The following is a 17847-nucleotide window of genomic DNA, read 5'->3' on the forward strand; positions in this document are numbered from 1 at the left end:
CTTCTGCCACTTGCTGGAGCTGGAATATGGACCACCTTGTTCAAATACATTTTTACCAGTTCTATGCCTAAGCTTGGCTGCTTTGTAGACCAGACTGGCCTTGCATTCTGAAATCTGCCTGCCTCTACCTCCCCAGGGCTAGGATTAAAGATGGGAGTCACCGGTGGTGGGGGATTTGGGAGTTGGGGGAGGAAACAAGCTTTTTAAAATTCCTTTTCACTAGTTGGAAGCTTAGCTAGGTGGGGACTTGCCTTGAGGTCACCACTCCCTCTATTCCATTTGACTTCAGACTTTTCTTTAATCTGTTTATCTCCTTGAACACAGGACTTAGATCCATTCCACTTTCTGGTGCCCCCTTTCTCCTCTAATCGTATATTTTGTTAACTTGCCTTGCTTAGCTTGCTCCTTTCCTTATAGATCTGCGTATGTATAGCCACCAATAACCATATGACACAGTCCACACTGGGGTGTTTTGAAATCTCTGCAAAAGCAACTAATCCGAAATTCTTTAATTTGGCGCCAGGTAGATGTTTTGGACAAGGGCAGAAAGCAGCCACATTCTTCACTAAAAAAATATCAAGAACCGAACAAGAAGAGTCTCTAGGTCACATTCTAACATTCATCTCCTCTAAAAGCTCTGAGCTAGACTCCCATAGTTCAAATCACCATACTTACAACATTCAACTGCTTTTCTAACCCAAAGACCACATTTCTCCAAACAAAAGCATGGTCAGGCCTATTACAGCAAGACCCCAGTCCCTGGTACCAACATCTGTCTTAGGGGTGTCTATTGCTGTGAAGAGACACTGTGACCAAGGCAGCTTTTATAAAGGAAAGTATTTAATTGGAGCGTGCTTACAGAGCTTTCAGAGGTTTAGTTCATTATCATGGTTAGGTGCACAGTGACTTGGTGCTAGAGAAGTAGTTGAGAGTCTGACATTTGAATCTGTAGGCATCAGGAGGAGAGAGTCTGGACTTGGAATGGGCTTTTTAAAACCTCAAAGCTTATCTCCAGTGACATACTTCCTCAAACAAGGTCACACCTACTAATTTTTTCAAATAATGCTACTTCCTAGTGACTGTTAAAATCTTTGAGCTTAAGTGGGTCATTCTCATTCAAACCACTACAGGTGGGGTCTATTGACTGAGGAAACTGCTCACTCCTGATAAAAGTCTAAGAAGGAATGACAGATAATGCAAAAGTCAGAGATTGTCTGGCTTGAGTGATAGCAGAGGTCTCTAGGCTATTAATTAATCCATTCCCAACTTTCTGAGTGGAAAACAGATTATACTTCTCTTGAAGGGACAACCCTGGGTGTTTAACATTCCTGGTTTGTTGAGTGCTGATCTGTGAGCACAAAGACCCTGTGCCTTCTATTTGTCATATTTGACATGATGTTTGTTTATATTTTTTTATGGATTTAGCTATTATTTAAAGACATATTAGCCTGTGTCTTTAAACTTTTACTCAGTTCTTTGATAATTTCACACATGCATAACGTGCATTCTGAGAACCCCACTTTTCTAATCTATCATCCATATTACTCCTCGCTTCCTACATTCATGATCTTGTTTTGTGTTTGGTTTGTTCTTTGAGAGTTCTACTGTGTTTAACCAGGATCATCTGTATGCCCATGTGTTTGGAACTATCTGTTAGAGCCTAGTAGCTCCTCAGTGAATACACAACTTAAGGTTGCCTCTCCTCTAGAATGCATCAGTTCAGCAGAGGGGCAAGGTCCCATAAATTCTTCCCTGATCCATGATTGGCTGTTGACAGGCTAAACCTTGGTTAGCTCATCGCAGACAGCCACGGTTGCTCTGAGGTCATTACTGTGTTGTCTGTGCCCTGCTCAGAAAACAACATTTCTCTGTTTTCTGGGTCTTAGTCTTTCTACCTCCTCTTCCTCTCTGTTTCCTGAGTCAGTGATAGAAATGTCCTGTTTCTGGATGAACACTCAGCAGTTACTTTTCTCAGTCCCGTAGAGCAGCCATGGCCTCTGCATTCACCACTATTCACTGCAAAGAGAAGCTTCTCCGATTGAGGCTGAGAGTAGCATTTCTTTTAGGGTATAAACATAAATACTTAGAAGGCAGCTTGGTACCATGACATTTTACCTAAATAACATCATTAAGTTCACCACTCTATTTTTTTTTAATTGGATGTGTATGATTTTGCCTTCATGTATTACATGAATAGTTGTGAGTCACCAGGTTTCCAGTATCAAGTATGAATTCTCCTCTTGTGGAGAGGGGCTCCATGAAAAAACAGTTGATAGTCCAGTATCAGACATGCCACTGTTGCACCAGTGGGCATGTCCTGCCTGATGGACTGATATTGTAGGCCAGTCTGAGACTTTTGGGGAGAAGGACTTGTGCTTCTTCCCAGTGCCTAATGGAGATAGAAGACATGTAACAACAGAGTGAATGAGGGATTTACTGAAGGCAGGTTGAGCTGAGTTTTAAGAAGAAACAGCAGTTTCTACTTCGTCTTTGTACTTTGTGGGTCAGGTGTGCTGGATCATCTTGGAACTTGTTTTGTTTTTTCTTTTTGTGCTTCATTACCTAAAGAGTAAAGTCTATGCTTTGGACTGTGAAATTTAAGGTCTCCCACAGTTGAGACTTAACTCTTCTTTTTATTTCCTTTTCCCCTCCTTCCCTTTTTCCCACCTCCCTCTCTTTCTTCCGTTCCCTTTTCTTTTTTTTTTTGGAGTTTTAGGATTGAAACCAGTGCTCTCAACTGAGCTACACCCTAGCCTGACTCTTCCTTGCTTTACTTTATTCTTCCAGCAAGTTATGATCACTTATTTGTGATGATTTTAAGATTTTCTTAGGTAGGAGCTAGAACGATCACTCAGTAGTTCAGAGCACTTGACCCAAGTTTAGCCCCCAGCACTCATATGATGGTTCACAACTGTCTTTATTTTACTTTACATTCATTTCCAAGAGATTTGACACCCTTTCTGAGCTCTTTGGGCACTAGGCATGTATGTAGTAGTGCACATACTTACATGTAAGCAAGACACTTATCTACATAAATTAAGTCTAAAAAACAAGATTTTGCTAGGTAAATGAAATCTTTTTCAGAAAGGAAGTAGTAAGATATGCATTTATTCACTATTGAAGACTAAAAATTCTTAGAGATAGTAAGAATGATAAAATCATTATTTAGTTAATGTAATTAGGAAAGGTTTTAATACAAGATTATGTATTAAAAGAAGTTATACAAGTCATAAACTAAATGCATGGGTTACTCTAATAGGATTACAAATAGGAGCAAAAGATAAACATTAGTTGAAATAAGTTTAATACAACAAGAATGGTCATGTCTTTAGATTTTTATTTCTATTTGAAAGTAATATGCAATCAAAGTAATTTTAAATATTTTTTTCTCTTTTAGGAATCAAGGAAGGACTGAGGTAAGATTATGAAAAATTAATTGAAATCATGAGCTGTGTATGGTGGTACATTCCTGTAATTCCAGAGCTTGGGAGGAAGGGGTGGGTGGGTCAAGAGTTCAAGAGCACCCTCTGCTGCATAGCGTGTTCCAGCCAGCCTGGGCCACCTCAGATCCTTCGTCCCAGAGATCTGCAGCAGTAATCAAACCACAGTAAGAACATTCAGTTATTTGGAGCAGTTGTTTATATTCTGGAAAACTCCAGTTGAAATGGATGTCTGATGGTCATGAATACATACAGGGGTACGTGCTACATGGAAGAATGAAAGGACCTCTAAGTTCATTTTGAACATGTTTTTCTTTGACCTACCCCTCTAAGCACTGTGAAACAGAATACTTAGCATTACTTCTGTGAGACAGAGACATTTGGTGTAGAATTTTGAGGATATTAGATTTTGATCCATTGAATCAAATTCATACTGTGTATATGGTACCTATCATAATAGTAGCTGTATAGTTAATAATTCATGGCCTTTCTGTCTAGTTGAAAAGCTATTGATTTTTATAAATATTTTTAATGTAACAATTGTTCTTTAAGGGAGAGATGGCATATGGTATAGATCATTTAGAAAGAATACTTTTTATACTATACCATATTATTAAGTTATTTTTAAAATGGCATATTTTGAAGTATTTAAAAATAAATACTATATATTCATACATTAGCTGTTAAGGGTAAAAATGGAGTTTACTCTATGCGTTGACTGTTTAATGTTTTTAGAGTAAATAGCTTGTTCCTTACCCTTTTCAAGTACAGTTGATTTTTCAGTATTAAATACTCAGTTTTTCTTCTATGTGCCAAGCACATGTTAGGTCTTCGGGATGTGTCAGTAAAAAAGTAACTTGAGTCTTGTTCTGGAAAGACTTCTTGAGCCACAGACCAGAGAAGACCTTGGTAGACAAGCTTCATCATTATGACATATGGGGAAAAAACCTTTTGTTTATGACTGAGAATTAAGCATTTCATGGTGACATTTAAGAAATAAATGATTAAGAGACTCACATCTTTAAGGTTTTAAAAAATAATTTATAATCAAATAGATATTTTGAATATAAATGTCTGTTTTAATAAGCTTTGGTTAATTTGGCCTTTAGGTATCATTTACTTTGAATGAGGATCTCGCAAATATTCATGATATTGGTGGGAAACCAGCTTCAGTCAGTGCTCCTAGAGAGCATCCGTTTGTCTTGCAAAGTGTTGGAGGACAGACATTAACCGTGTTTACCGAGAGTTCATCAGGTAAGGGAGAACAGAACTGTGCACTAGGATTCCAGTGTGTGTTGTATGGACTTTCTGTCTCAGCCTGTACACCTCTTTGCTTTGTTTGAGGCCACCATCTACTGTTTTATCCACTTGTGTGGCATGTAGCTTTTCTGCTCTTGTATGGCTTTTTTGTTTTTATGATGAAATTTTGACGGTTCCCTGAGAAGAGCATTTGGGTATGAACTTACAGAGCAGAACAGATGGAAGAGCTGCTCTCTAAGAATCTGAGTCCTGCCAAGCGAAGGCAGCCCTAACTTGCTTTGCTGAACTAAGATAGAGCAATGTAAATTACGTTTTAAATATTGCTTAGTATTAGGAGTGGGGTAGTAGTTTGCATTTCTGTGCTTGTGTGCTTTGTGTTTTGAAAGCCTTTATAGTTTATAAAAATTAACTTTTATTGGCATTAGCTTCTAGAAAGTTCTATGAATGAGGTATGGTTTTTAAATTGTGTGTGATAGCAGTGTGACATTTTAACAGTTCAACAACCCAGTAGCAATCCATTCAGTTTGCTAATTAAATATGGAGGAAAACTTTTGCTGGCTTATTTTCACTAGTTTTTTACTTTTATCTTTTACTGAATTTAGAACACTGCTATTAAAGCAGCATTCCCTCTGTTCAGTAGAATTAATTTTCTTCTATCCAAAAGGTTATTGGTTATGTAAAAGAAAAGCATTAATTTTGTTAAGATATTATATATACTAAGAGAATGTTGTTGTTTTAAAAAAGCCTCACATAGCATTTTTGTGATAGCGTGGATTTTAGTAATTGTGTGAACTGATGTATTAGCTGTATACACTCAGCTGTTGGATTTCCAGTAGCTGCATAAACTGCTGTAGTCTTCTTTTCTTCTTTCTCCTTGATGGAGAATATAAAACAGTGATGAATCTAACTTTAGGAACACAAAGCCAGAGCTGAAGGATTGATTTTACTTTTATCATTTTGATGCTATGTTAATTTGTTGTGTGTTAGAGTAATTTTAAAGGTGATTGTTTTTTCTTTATCCCAGCTTGCTTCCAAATTAATGAGACAGAAATTGTAAGATTTATTAGCAAACTTTATTATGGCACAATATCTGAGAAGTTATCAATTCTAATCCTCTGAGCTAATCTGGCTACCTCCCAACCAAAATCCCCAAGATACTTTTCATCTTAATATGATCTGCTCTTTCTGCTCCAGGTGTGTTCTCATGGTGTCTCTTGGGCCCTCTTCATGTGGTAACTGTTTCTTCCTCTCTTACTACCCCTCCCCAGGCTGGGATCAGAAGTCCAGCTCTGCTTTCCCCTGCTCAGTCATTGGCTGACCTGTTAGAATAAATGGGGAATGATGTTTATACAAACATTGAGAGGGAAGAGTCTTAGAATAAGCATTACAATGCCGTGTCTGGATTGTAACCCGATGTGGGGAGCAGAGAAATCAGCATTGCAACAATACAATGATAATCTTTACACAGTACACAATAATATGGCTACAGAGTATAGAAAATACACATTTGTTTAGGGGAGGGGCTCAGCTGGGTCAACTGTTGCAGCCCAAGCTGCCCCACACTTGGGGGCCAAAATGTCGTGGACCACTCTATCAGTGTTGGAACCTGCACTGCCAAAAGCCTTGGGGGCTAAACTGTTAGAGCCCCTCCGGTCCACAGGTCGGGGTTCAGCAAGAGAGAGAGTGAGGACGGACTCAAAGAATGGAGACCAGACAGAGTGTGATTCAATCCTGTTTATTCTTCAGTATCTCTTCCTAGTCCAAGTCCCTAGTCTTCAGTTCCTAGTCCCTAGTGCCTCCAAGTTCCAAGTGCTAAGTGCCTAATGTCTAATTCCAAGTTCTTCCGCCAAGTGCCAAGTGCCTAATACCTAATAATAATTTCTTCTGTCTGCCTCTCACCTTTTATATGTCTCACTTCTAAGCCATGCCTTTAGGTCATGCCTTTAAGTCATGCCCTTAGGTCTTGTCTCTAAATCTGATCTCTAAGTCACGCCCTTAAGTCACACACCTTTAAGTCTCACACACCCAAGGGAAAATCCTGGGTATCTAAAGCAAGATGTTATCAGAGTGTGCTCAGCTGTTGTAGGCTATTGTAATCAAGTCTCTTGTCAGGGTATATGGCTCAGGATGGCTGCAAGGATGATGGCTGCTCCCCACAGGTCAACAGCTGTTTATAGTTTGTTACATTGTTCAGGACACAGTGCATGCATGTACAAGCAGTCTGAAGTCAGTGTTTGAAATGATGGGATTGAAGATTGTTGAACCTGTGAGGCTTCTAGGACTGAGCAACATGACTGAGCTCCTATGACTCTGGAGGCAGAGTCCCCAGAAAGGCTCAAATGAGCACAAAAACTATCTTTTCTGTATTTATAACTATGTGACGAACTTTTCCAAGCATAAGTTAGCTCTGGTTGTGATTTAGAAAACTAACGTGTTATTCTTAAAAAAAAAAAAAAGTTTGCTCTTTAGTTTTCATCTTTTAATTCTTCAGTGTACTCTTTGTGAGCATTTGTGTTCCTCTTTCTGGAATCCTGTGCTCCCTCCCAGTGCTAGGATTTCAGGATTATCTTGGCACAGGTCTGGGAAGGATGCCATTGTCCTAGTGTTTTGTCCACCTGTGTGCTTCATATCGTGCAGCCTTTCTGCTGTTGTATTTTTCTTGTGATGAATGAAATTTTGACCGTTCCTTGAGAAGAGCTTAATTTTCCTGTGGGTATGAACTTACAGAGCAGAACAGATGGGAGGATAGTTGGATTAGAGTTTGGACAGTATGTTCTCTTTTAAACTTAGTGTAGAGCAGAAACTTTGTAAGTCATTGTCTTTGACTTTCTTTGTACTTTTCTGTCCTTTAATTTCTTTCTTTGTGAAATCAGGATAATTATTTCCAATTACATTATAAATATATTCAAAATGCTTAGAGCAGTGTACATATGTCATTACAACTACTATTAATATTATCTCTTAACTATTTTCAAGTTTATTTTTTAAGATATGTGAATTTACTTGACTCATGTAATAAAAATTGTTTGAAAAAGCCCAGTGAGTAAGGGCTTTATATTTAGTGTTTCTCATTTGTGTGGATGACCAAGAAACAAGGCTTTAGAGTTAATAACAGTTTATCTCTTCCTTTGGAATCCTACATACTTTGCTGTTTCTCATCATTAAAGCAGCCTTCTAGAAGTGATTTAGTTAGGTTTCTGAAGAGTTCTAAATAGACGTCAATGGCTTCTTTGACTGCTGTGGCAGATCCAGAGTTACAGGTTTGTATCCTACATACACCTTTGTTTGTATTTTCTTTTCTTCTTCTTCTTCTTCTTCTTCTTCTTCTTCTTCTTCTTCTTCTTCTTCTTCTTCTTCTTCTTCTTCTTCTTCTTCCTCCTCCTCCTCCTCCTCCTCTTCCTCCTTCCTCTTCCTCCTTCCTCTTCCTCCTTCCTCTTCTTCCTCCTTCCTCTTCCTCCTTCCTCCTTCCTCTTCTTCCTCTTCCTTCCTCCTTCCTCCTCCTCCTTCCTTTTCCTCCTTCCTCCTTCCTCCTTCCTCCTTCCTCTTCTTCCTCTTCCTTCCTCCTTCCTCCTCCTCCTTCTTCTTCCTCCTTCCTCTTCTTCTTCCTACCTCTTCCTCCTCCTCCTTCCTCCTTCCTTTTCCTCCTCTTCCTCCTCCTCCTCCTTTAAAAAAAACAAGTCCTCATAGTATTGCTCAGCAGAGTCTAAGGTCTGTGATAAGAACAACTACATAGCTATGATGTAGCCCTGCCTTGATTGGTCATTAATTTTGCCACTGTATGAATCACCAAACCATTTACAGGCTGTAGCTTTGTATTTTATACTGAAATGTAGGCAGTATTTTGAATCTTTTGCATTTCCCTCATGCATAGAAATGTACCTGCTTCTTTTAAAAGTTATGTTGGGGGCAGGGAAATGGCACAGGCAGGAAAACCTCAGAACCAGTAGAGAAGCGGGCTGTGGCTGTGACCTGTAATCCTACCACTGGAAAGGCAGAGGCAGATGAGTCCTTGGAGCTGCTGGCAGGCCAGTTTAGCCTAGTCTGTGAGCTCCAGGTTTGGGGAGAGACCTGTCTCAAAAAATAAGGTGTAGAATGGTTAAGGAAGATGTCTCCACACATGCGCATATACCTGCCTGTGCATTTACACATGGAACCACACACAGACACCATCCACACAAATAATCAAGAAAGATAACCTGTATTGACCTTTGCCCTCCAACCACACACCTGCATACACGTACACAAATACATAGGTAAGTTTTAAAAAATAAATATTTGTAGACATTATTTTAAATAATATACTGATCTGTAAAATGTAGACTTTTATAAGGAAATTAAAATGTTAAGTTCAATATGTTCAGAGTTTCAGTTTTCATAACTTTTTTCCTTCTGTTAAAGTAACTTTGGTTTTTGAGAGATTTTTTTTTGAGTAATCTTTGACTTTTACATTTTTGAAGATGGAATTTGGGAGATGTGTCTTTATCTCATTAATATTTTATCATCCAAATTTGTTTGTTCCTGATTGGATGTTCAGCTTGTCTTGGGTTAATTCTTCCTCTTCTGCATTTTTGTGTGAACTTCTAAAAGGTTCATTTTCCAATTCAATATTTTGTGGAGATTTTGGAATCTCTACTGTCTTTTATCTATCTCTGGAAGTGCCTCATGTACTTTCCCTTTATAACCCTTCATTTTGGGTCCCTAACTTTTAAATTATATTTATTTTGTGTGTTTGTGTAGGCAAGTGAAAACATGAATATATATACTGTGTGTGTGTGTGTGTGTGTGTGTGTGTGTGTGTGTGTGTGTGTAGATTAGAGGATAGCTTGTGGGAATCGACTTTCTGTTTCCACCATGTGTTTCCACCATGTGAACCCAGATTCAAGCTCAGGTCGCATGCATGGGGAAAGCGCCCTCACCCACTGAGCCTTCTTTTGCTCAGATTTTGCTCTATAATTGCCAATTTTTGACCGAGTCTTCACTTACCTGTTGCACAGATTTTCTAGTGCAGGTCCTGTGTTAGGACAGGACAGATTCCTGTCTACTGAGGCAGCTAATCTGTGGTAACAGTTGCTGCAGTGAGTCCTTGAATGTGGTTCATTCAGTACAGAGAAAAAAAGAGCACGTATTTTGCCTGAAGGTTCTTCAGAAGTGCTGAGCTTGGGACTGGACCTTGGAGTGTATGAGTAATTGCATGAATAGAAGAAAAGGAAACACAGATACTATTTAGTTTTGAGTGTTGTGTTACTGCTGGCTGTTCTTCGTTTTCCTTGTTTACCATTTTGCTCTGCCTACTCTACCCAAAAGAGAGTCCCAGTTAAAGCAGAGAAGCTCAATTGTCGGCTTTAGAGATGAGGAAAAGTTGAGCTGCTGTAGTGGGAGTAGAAAGGGGGATCACGGTCTAGAGATAGCAGATCATTCTGACAGCCTCTGGTGCTGTGAGGGGATTGGTGGCCAAGAGCTTACAGTGGTTTCCAGGGATTTGGGGCATGAGCGACTGAATGGGCAAAACTGAGTTAGGAAGTACTAAAAGGAGACAGGCAGGACTTCTTACTCTGATTTAGTTTTTTTAATCTCTTGGAAGCAGTTCATTAATCTAGCAGGTTGATGTTATTGGCTACTTTGTGTATGTCCTCTTTTAGGCTTAGGAAGCCTAAGTGAGCGAAGTTTCAACCTTTGTAGTGCTTGCTCCTCATTGGTAGAGGAGATAGCAATAAACAGTAAACAAGTTGTTTACTTCAGTTGTCTGGGGAAACAGCATGAGGAGTATACACTAGTTGGTTTTTGTCAGCTTGACATAAAGAGTCATCTGGCAAGAGGGAACTTCAGTTGTGGGATTGTCTTCATCAGACAGGCCTTTGGGCATGTCTATGGGGCATTTTCTTGATTAATGTTTGATGTGTGTTGGCCCAGTCAACTGGGTAGTGCCACTCCTGGGCAGGTGGTCCGTAGTTGCAGAAAGAAGCCCTGAGCAGAACCAAGAAGGAAGCAGTAAAGAGTATGTCTCCATGTTTTCTTCCCTGACTTCTCACAGTGATGGACTAGTGCAGGTCCTGTGTTAGGACAGGACAGATTCCTGTCTCCTGGGGCAGCTAATCTGTGGTAACAGTTGCTACACTGAGTCCTTGAAGTGTGATGGATTACACTTGTGAGTGTAAGCCAGATAAACCCTTTCCTCTCTAACTTGCTCTTTGGTCAAGGTGATTATCACAGAAACAGAAAATATACTAGAACCAGAGAGTGGGATATTGCTTTGATGGACAAGACCACCTTTACTTTTGGGAGAATTGTGAAGGTGTTAGCAACTTTGGGCTGGAAAAGCTGTTGAGTGCTTCTAGAGTTTAATGAGTTGTTAAGGGAGCCTTGAAAGTAAGAACATTAAGAGCAAGGCACATGACGGAGGCCTGGCTTGTGAGGTTTCAGAAGGAAGAAAGACTATCAGGCTATTTATGTGATATTTTGCATTAAGAACCTAGAAGTGAAGTCTTTACTTAACAGGGGTAAATGAATCAACTGTGCTTAATAAGAGACTAGCATTATTGAGTAAAATTTTAAGGGAGGTGTTTCCTCAGGGTCAGCACACAGAAGCTGGGGTCTAGAGGGGAGGTGTTTCCTCAGCGTTAGCTCACAGAAGCTGGAGTCTAGAGAGGCCAAGGCTGCATACATCTCAAGCTGGCAGCAGAACTTGGTGATGTGTGAGTCTCTAGGTGGGACTGGGTGTAGCGAAGGCTGCCGGACCGAAGCAGTCATGAGGGAAGCTGAAGAAAGCAACACAAGTCTGCTGTTAGCCAGCCAGATGCTTTCTGGGCAGAGATGGAACATTTAACCACAAATGTCCTAGAGTGAGAGCCAGTCTACCATGTTCAGGAATAACAGGAAAGTCAGGATTGGATGAGTCTAAAATACATTCTTGGGCTGGTGAGCAAGAGTTAGTAAAGATGTGAAGGGATTCAGAAGTCCTTGTGATGATTTTAGGATGTGCTTAGGGAAGTGAGAAGCAGGGGAATGCATCAAGCAAGTCAGCCTGCATTGTAAAGGCTCATTCTCACCGGCGGCTGGAGAAGAGACATATGCAGGGAAGGCTAGAAGCAGGCAATGGCAGACTTGGTTCAGTGTGGCAGCAGTCTCGTACCTAATGTTTAGCCCTGTATCTTTTGTTGCCTCAATAAATCGTACACTTGAATTTTTTTAAATCAGAGGATAGGAAACATGCACTTTTCCATTCCATATTCTCTATAAATTCAAGTTCTTTGTTCTCTTGGCCGTATAGTTATTAGATTGCTTGTACGCTGGTGCTTGGCCACAATCCTCACCTGGTCACTTATAGAAATCACACATGCACATTTGTGACTGTCATTTAACTCACTTATCTTTTAGGACTTTGCCACTTCTCTCCACCCTCAGCTATTTTTAACCATCAGTGTCATGGTTTCAATGAGAATGGCCCCCAGGGGCTCATATATTTGAATACTTAGACTCCTGTTGATGGAACTGTTTGGGAAAGATTAGGAGATGTAGCTTTGTTGGGGGAAGCTTGTCATTGGGGGTATGCTTTGAAGTTTCAAAGATTCTCAACATCCCTAGTTTGTCTCTCTGCCTCCTACCTGTGGGATAAATAAGATGTGTGCTCCCAGCTCTTCCTGCCTGCCTTCATGCCTTTACTCTACAACCATGGACTCTAACCCTTTGGAATTATAAGCCAAATTAAATGCTTTTATAAGTTTATAAATCAGTGTGTTTTGTTAAAATAATAGAAAAGTAACTGAGACACTTACCTTCCTTAGATTCACCTGGCAGTAAGATTTCTCTGGCTTACGTTGTCCCTTAATTAAACTTCTTGAGCTGAGGATAGGTCTCAGGGTTATATATATAGTACCCAGTAGAATAGAATCAGAGTGAATGAGGTGAAGGCTTTATTACCTGCTAAGAAACATGTACACTAGAAATACTTTTCAGTCCTTTAAAGTGAAGCAGCTTACTAGGATTGACTTTCTCCTTTAGAAATTAACAGCTTGTTTTAAGATACTTGATTTATATTCAGGACTGAATATAAATTCCTCTCGTTCTACACTCAGCTTTTCCTTATTACCACACACACACTTTCTCTTTGCTAATCAACCTAGTTCAGCGTTATGTGTAGTGAGGCTTGGTTAGCTCCTCTACACATTTTAAAAGATCTATTCCCCAGATAAAGTAGCAGCTGAGATAATTGGTTTTGACTTGCCTTGCATACTCTGAAACACTTACTTTAATACTGTATCACAGCCCAGTATGGCGTAGAATATAGTGTGATTTAGAATGTATAAGTTTGATGAAAATATTTATGGATGCAGAATTATTAACATTTTGAAATCTTGAGCTGACACTGAGGAATTTTCAGTCTGGTGGTGCCTACATTTTAAGTTGATATTTGGAGTCTTATGGGGGAACATAGCTGCTGCATTTTACCCCATTTGTAGGGGATGGAGCATCTGATACTGATTTTTTGAGAGATTTGAATTTCAGCTCTTGATTATATACATATGAACCTGTTAGCATTCAAAATATATTCTCATTAGATTGTTTTCCACTGGTTTGAAGCATGGCCTCCACTGTTTACTAAAGTTATCATAGATGTATATTACTAATTGCCATAGGATGGGCTCCTAGAGATTTTTGCTTAGCCTTGTCCTAAAAAGTTAGCAGAAGCTGGGTAGTAGCATATTATTGGCCCAACTTTTTGAATTTTTGACAGATTAAACCCCTTGTTAAAGGCCAGGTGTTAATGGTGTGTGCCTATTCTATAGTCCCAACTGAGGTAGAAGGATCTCTGTGAGTTTAAGGCCAGTCTGGTCTTCATAGCCAGTTTTAGGACAGTCAGGGCTACGTAGAGAGACCCACCACAAACAAATAACAACCTCACTCATGACTTCAACAGTTCTTTTCAGTGCCACCTCTTAGGATAATAAGAATACTTGTGTTCACTAGCGGGGCTGTTGATTTTCTAAGAAGAGAATTCTAATATAGAAAGTTGCTGAGCTTAAGGCACTGGGCACAAGTTTTTCAAACTTAAAATTCTAGAAAATCTACCTGTGTATTAAGTTCAGTTGAGGTGTTTTCTTTGAAAGGATGAATGTTTCTCATTCAAGTTTGAAAAAACATATTGTCGGAATAACTTGAGTCCAAATAACTAGTTTATCTGTCAGTTGACTTTTTTTTCCAAGTTAACAATGATTTTCATTGGGGGAAAAAAAAAAACGCCAAACCTACTCGAAGCTCAGTCACCCTGTGCAGTCCTGAAGCAGCCATATACCAGTAGTGGTGGAAATGCTCTGTGCCTTGCGTTTGGCTTTCCAAAATGTTAAAGGATGTTTACTTGAGGGAGACATCTGAAGTGAGACCAAATTCTTAAAAACCAGAAGCCTGTAGTATGAGGTAGTGAAGAAAACGCTGCTGAGGTTTGTTGCTACTGCCTTGATTTTTGGTGACAATACCAGTTTCATCCACCTTGCCTTTCGTGCCATCGTTGCAAGAATCAGGGCAGCAAAAGGCAATCACACATTTTAATAAAAGTTGTTTGGGCCTTTTGGATACCCAGAAGATCTTGAGGATCCCCTAGGGATCTTTAGACCCAGTTCTGGGTTTGAGCAATTACACCCCTGTTGCAGCATTTGAGGTTGCTGTTAAGAGTACTTTTAAACTGGACTTGAGCTGTAGTCAGTCAGTTTTCTTTAAGTATTTGTTTTATTTTGCCCAAGGAATGACTTGCCTCTCCAAAGTCTCTCCAAAACCCTATAGGGAGGGACCTCTGTGGGCTAAATCATGCAGGTGAAAAATGAAAGCTCCTGGGTGTTGTCTGATTAGCCTCTCTTACTGCTTTTGTTGAAATATCTTTTAAAAACAGACTCCCTTAAAGAAATGGTTCTTTTGGTAGTGTGCTTCCCAACCATGAGAACCTGAGTTCAGATCTTTGTGCCCTGTAAAAGGTTGTGCCTGGTGACATGTGTCTGTAATCCCGGAAGTGGGGGGACACAGCCAGGTGGGTGGATCTCTGAAGCTCGGTGGCTAATCAATCAGCTTTCTGAGTTAGGTGGGCTCCTAGTTGGTGAAAGACCTCAACAAAAAGTAAGATGGGTTCTTTTATTAAAAAATGTTTAAACAGTCTCCTTTTGAAGAAGCTAGCAGAATTGTCACTGCAAATATCTGTGTCCATGCTTGCGTCTGAGCCCCACGGACATTCTAGTTTTGCTTTGTCTTTGTATGGCTCAGGGAGGGACCTGTCTAGGGCAATGAGAGAGTGAAGAAAAAACAAATGACTAATGGTCACACAGAAAAGCTGGGGCTGGGTAGTCTGCGCCCCCTGATGAAGAAACCCTGCCCAGCACCCGGGAAGCTCAGCGTGTTTATTCTGTATAATTGGATAAAGAGGCAGGGTTATTGCATATAGCTGAACCAGGAGGTGAGGTTTATGGTACAGCTGAATGGCGAAGCAGGTTTAGCTAATCTTGATAGGTTCGTGCAGTCTCCATAGAGAAACAATATTCTGGTCATAGTATGGGGGGAGTAGTGGGCTGTGGTGAACATTTTCTATGCACAATATTAACACCTGCACATGGACCAGAGGAAGGCTTTGCCATCTCTGAACCGTATTCTGGTGAGGGTGGGGGTTTGCCATTTTTTTAAGGCAAGGATCTTTTCTAAGCCTAAGGTTCTAAGGTTATGGTTCTTAGTATCACCAGACCCATGCCAACAACACACACCACTCAGGCTTTCCTCTGTCCTCCCATCTTGTCTTCCTGTATGTTTCTCAGTTATCTCCAAGCCCGGTGTACCTTAGCAACTGTAGTGGGCTTTCTTGTTTCCCTAGTGATTAAGTGGCGAGGCTTCCACAAGAGGAGGAAAGCGCTGTTTGCTACCTTCTTCCTCTGCTGACTCCTTACCAGTCATAGCAGTCTCAACACGTGTGAGGAGAGCAAAGTGAGGTAGAGATCAGGGTTCACTCTTGTGTATAGTTCTGAGCTGCCTCCTAGGTTTGTGGTTGGCCTCATGTCTGCTATGGATTCACTGCCAACTGCTTGAACTCTGTCTCATGGGACACTGAGCCCAATAGTAGAAATGTTTCCTTCTCAGTGGTTGGAAGAGACTAAAAGGAGTGTCTGTGCAGTTCATATTCAAGGGTGTGTTCAGAAATAGGGAGCTGCCTTATGTGGCAGCCTTAAACGGAGGACAGGGTGAGGGAGATTAAAAGAACCTGGGATAGAGAGTGATGGTCAGAAATAATATTGAGAATGACAAATCCAGTAAGATTTAGTGATTTACTCCTGTTTTTATTTATTTACTGAAAATAGATTTTTTTCATGTAATATATTCTTATGGTTCCCTCCCACATCATCTTCCAGGTCCTCCCCACCCAGTCAACTCAATATTTCTTTCTTATTCTTTAGAAAACAGGCAAAAACAAAACAACAACAAAAAACAAAACAAAACAAAAAAAAAACAAACCAAATCCAGAATAGAACAAAACAAACAGAAAAAGAAAACGACAACAAAAAGCCACATATACTAACTGCACATGATTGAATTGAAAAGTATTAGATATAAGCCAGAGACCAGCAAAGGGGGAAAAAGCCTGACAAAGCATTAAAATATCTCCAAAAATAGCATTGAGTTTGTTTTACAGTGACCATCTGCTGCTAGCATGGGTATATAAAAACCCATGAGTGAGGTTTGTATATACACAGTGAGACTCCATTGGAGAAAACTGATTTTTCCTTGTGAGTAATTGTCAGTTGGGGATAGTTTCTGGGTTAGGGCTATGGGCTTGTGTCTACTTCCACTCTGAGCAGTGGGACCCCATCTGGTTTAGACCTGTGCGTGCAGTCACCATCTCTGAGAGTTCCTGTATTCATCAGGTCTGCTGTATCTGCAAGGCCTTGCTTCCTTAGTGTCCTCCATCCTCACCCTGAGACCTGAGGTGTGGGATTGGATGGAGACATCCCTTCTAGAATTGGGTGTTCCAAGGTCTCTCACTCTGCTTGTTGTCTAGCTGTGGGTCTCTGTATTTGTTCCTATCTACTGCAGGAGATCATCTGTGATGATCGCTGAGCAAGGCGCTGATATGTTTCCCAGGCCATCGTAGGCAGCCCTCAGTTTTTATGATGCAGTAGTTTAAAACTTTTAGGAAAGTGTAGAGACCAGTTTAGAACTGCTTCCAGTTGTCACGTTTTGTAAGTACAACCACTTCTGTTTTTAAGACCATAGATGATTTTAGGTACACTGGTTCCTGTTTTCCTCCTCGTCCCAGCCCCACACCTGTCTCTCCAGAGGGAACTCTTGCTCTGGAGCTGCAGTGTGAGTGTGGCTCATTGTGCTCTCTACGTATCTACAGTTTAACTGGAGAAATCCAGTACAGTTTTGGAGCTGAATTAAGCAGTGTCCTCTATGTTTCTAGCAATGATGGAAGTGCTTGGATAATAGAGCAGTTTTAGAAGGTGTATAGTATACATCCACAAGATTAGTTTTTCTTTGTGTTTTTTTTTTTTTTAAGAGTTAAAAAAAGTCCTGTAGTTTTGATAGACATTTGTGATACAGTTGCATCAGTGGGCTCAACAGCCCAGTGTTTGCAGTGAAACTGTGACTAGTCAGTAGAGCAGTGTGGAAGATGCTCACATTCTGTTCAGCCGTGACACCCATGCATTTTTATAATTTGGTGATGTAGCCTCCTCTTCATCATCTGTATTGTCATGATCCTACTGACAATGTTTTCATTGTGAGTCTCTTAACATTTAGGATATTGTTCCTCAAAAGGCTCCAGCTATAATTTCTGGCCCATTTTAATTTTCTAGTTAAAGTAAAAGATTGATTTATTTTTATGTGTATGGATCTTTTGCAAGCCTTCATGTTTCTCTTTGCAGCACATGTATGTGTGTTGCTGGAGGAGGCCAGAAGAGGACATTGGACCCTCTGAACTGGAGTTAGCTGGGAACTTAAGCTTGGGTCTTCTGGAGAGCAGCCTGTCCTGTTTATCATTGAGCTGTCGCTCAGCCCCAATTTTTCCTATTTTTTTCATCAGTGATATAAATTTGTTAATGTACCCAATGTTCTAAGACTGATAGCATTTCACTCATGCTTTCTGAATTAGCATTTATTGGGTATGATTCTTTTAAATCAA

At 40.2% G+C, this 17847-nt stretch overlaps 1 protein-coding gene across 1 annotated transcript in view; it reads left to right on the forward strand.

Annotated features, from left to right (window-relative positions):
• Positions 1-17847, forward strand: part of Gtf2f2 (general transcription factor IIF subunit 2) — a 109081-nt gene that overhangs the window by 12847 nt on the left and 78387 nt on the right. The window contains exons 3-4 of the mRNA XM_034497152.2: positions 3398-3416; positions 4550-4694. Of these exons, the coding sequence (XP_034353043.1) occupies positions 3398-3416; positions 4550-4694 (164 nt within the window). The remainder of the gene's footprint in view (positions 1-3397; positions 3417-4549; positions 4695-17847) is intronic.

This window comes from Arvicanthis niloticus, chromosome 3, assembly GCF_011762505.2.
Source record: "Arvicanthis niloticus isolate mArvNil1 chromosome 3, mArvNil1.pat.X, whole genome shotgun sequence".
NCBI classification, from domain to species: domain Eukaryota; kingdom Metazoa; phylum Chordata; class Mammalia; order Rodentia; family Muridae; genus Arvicanthis; species Arvicanthis niloticus.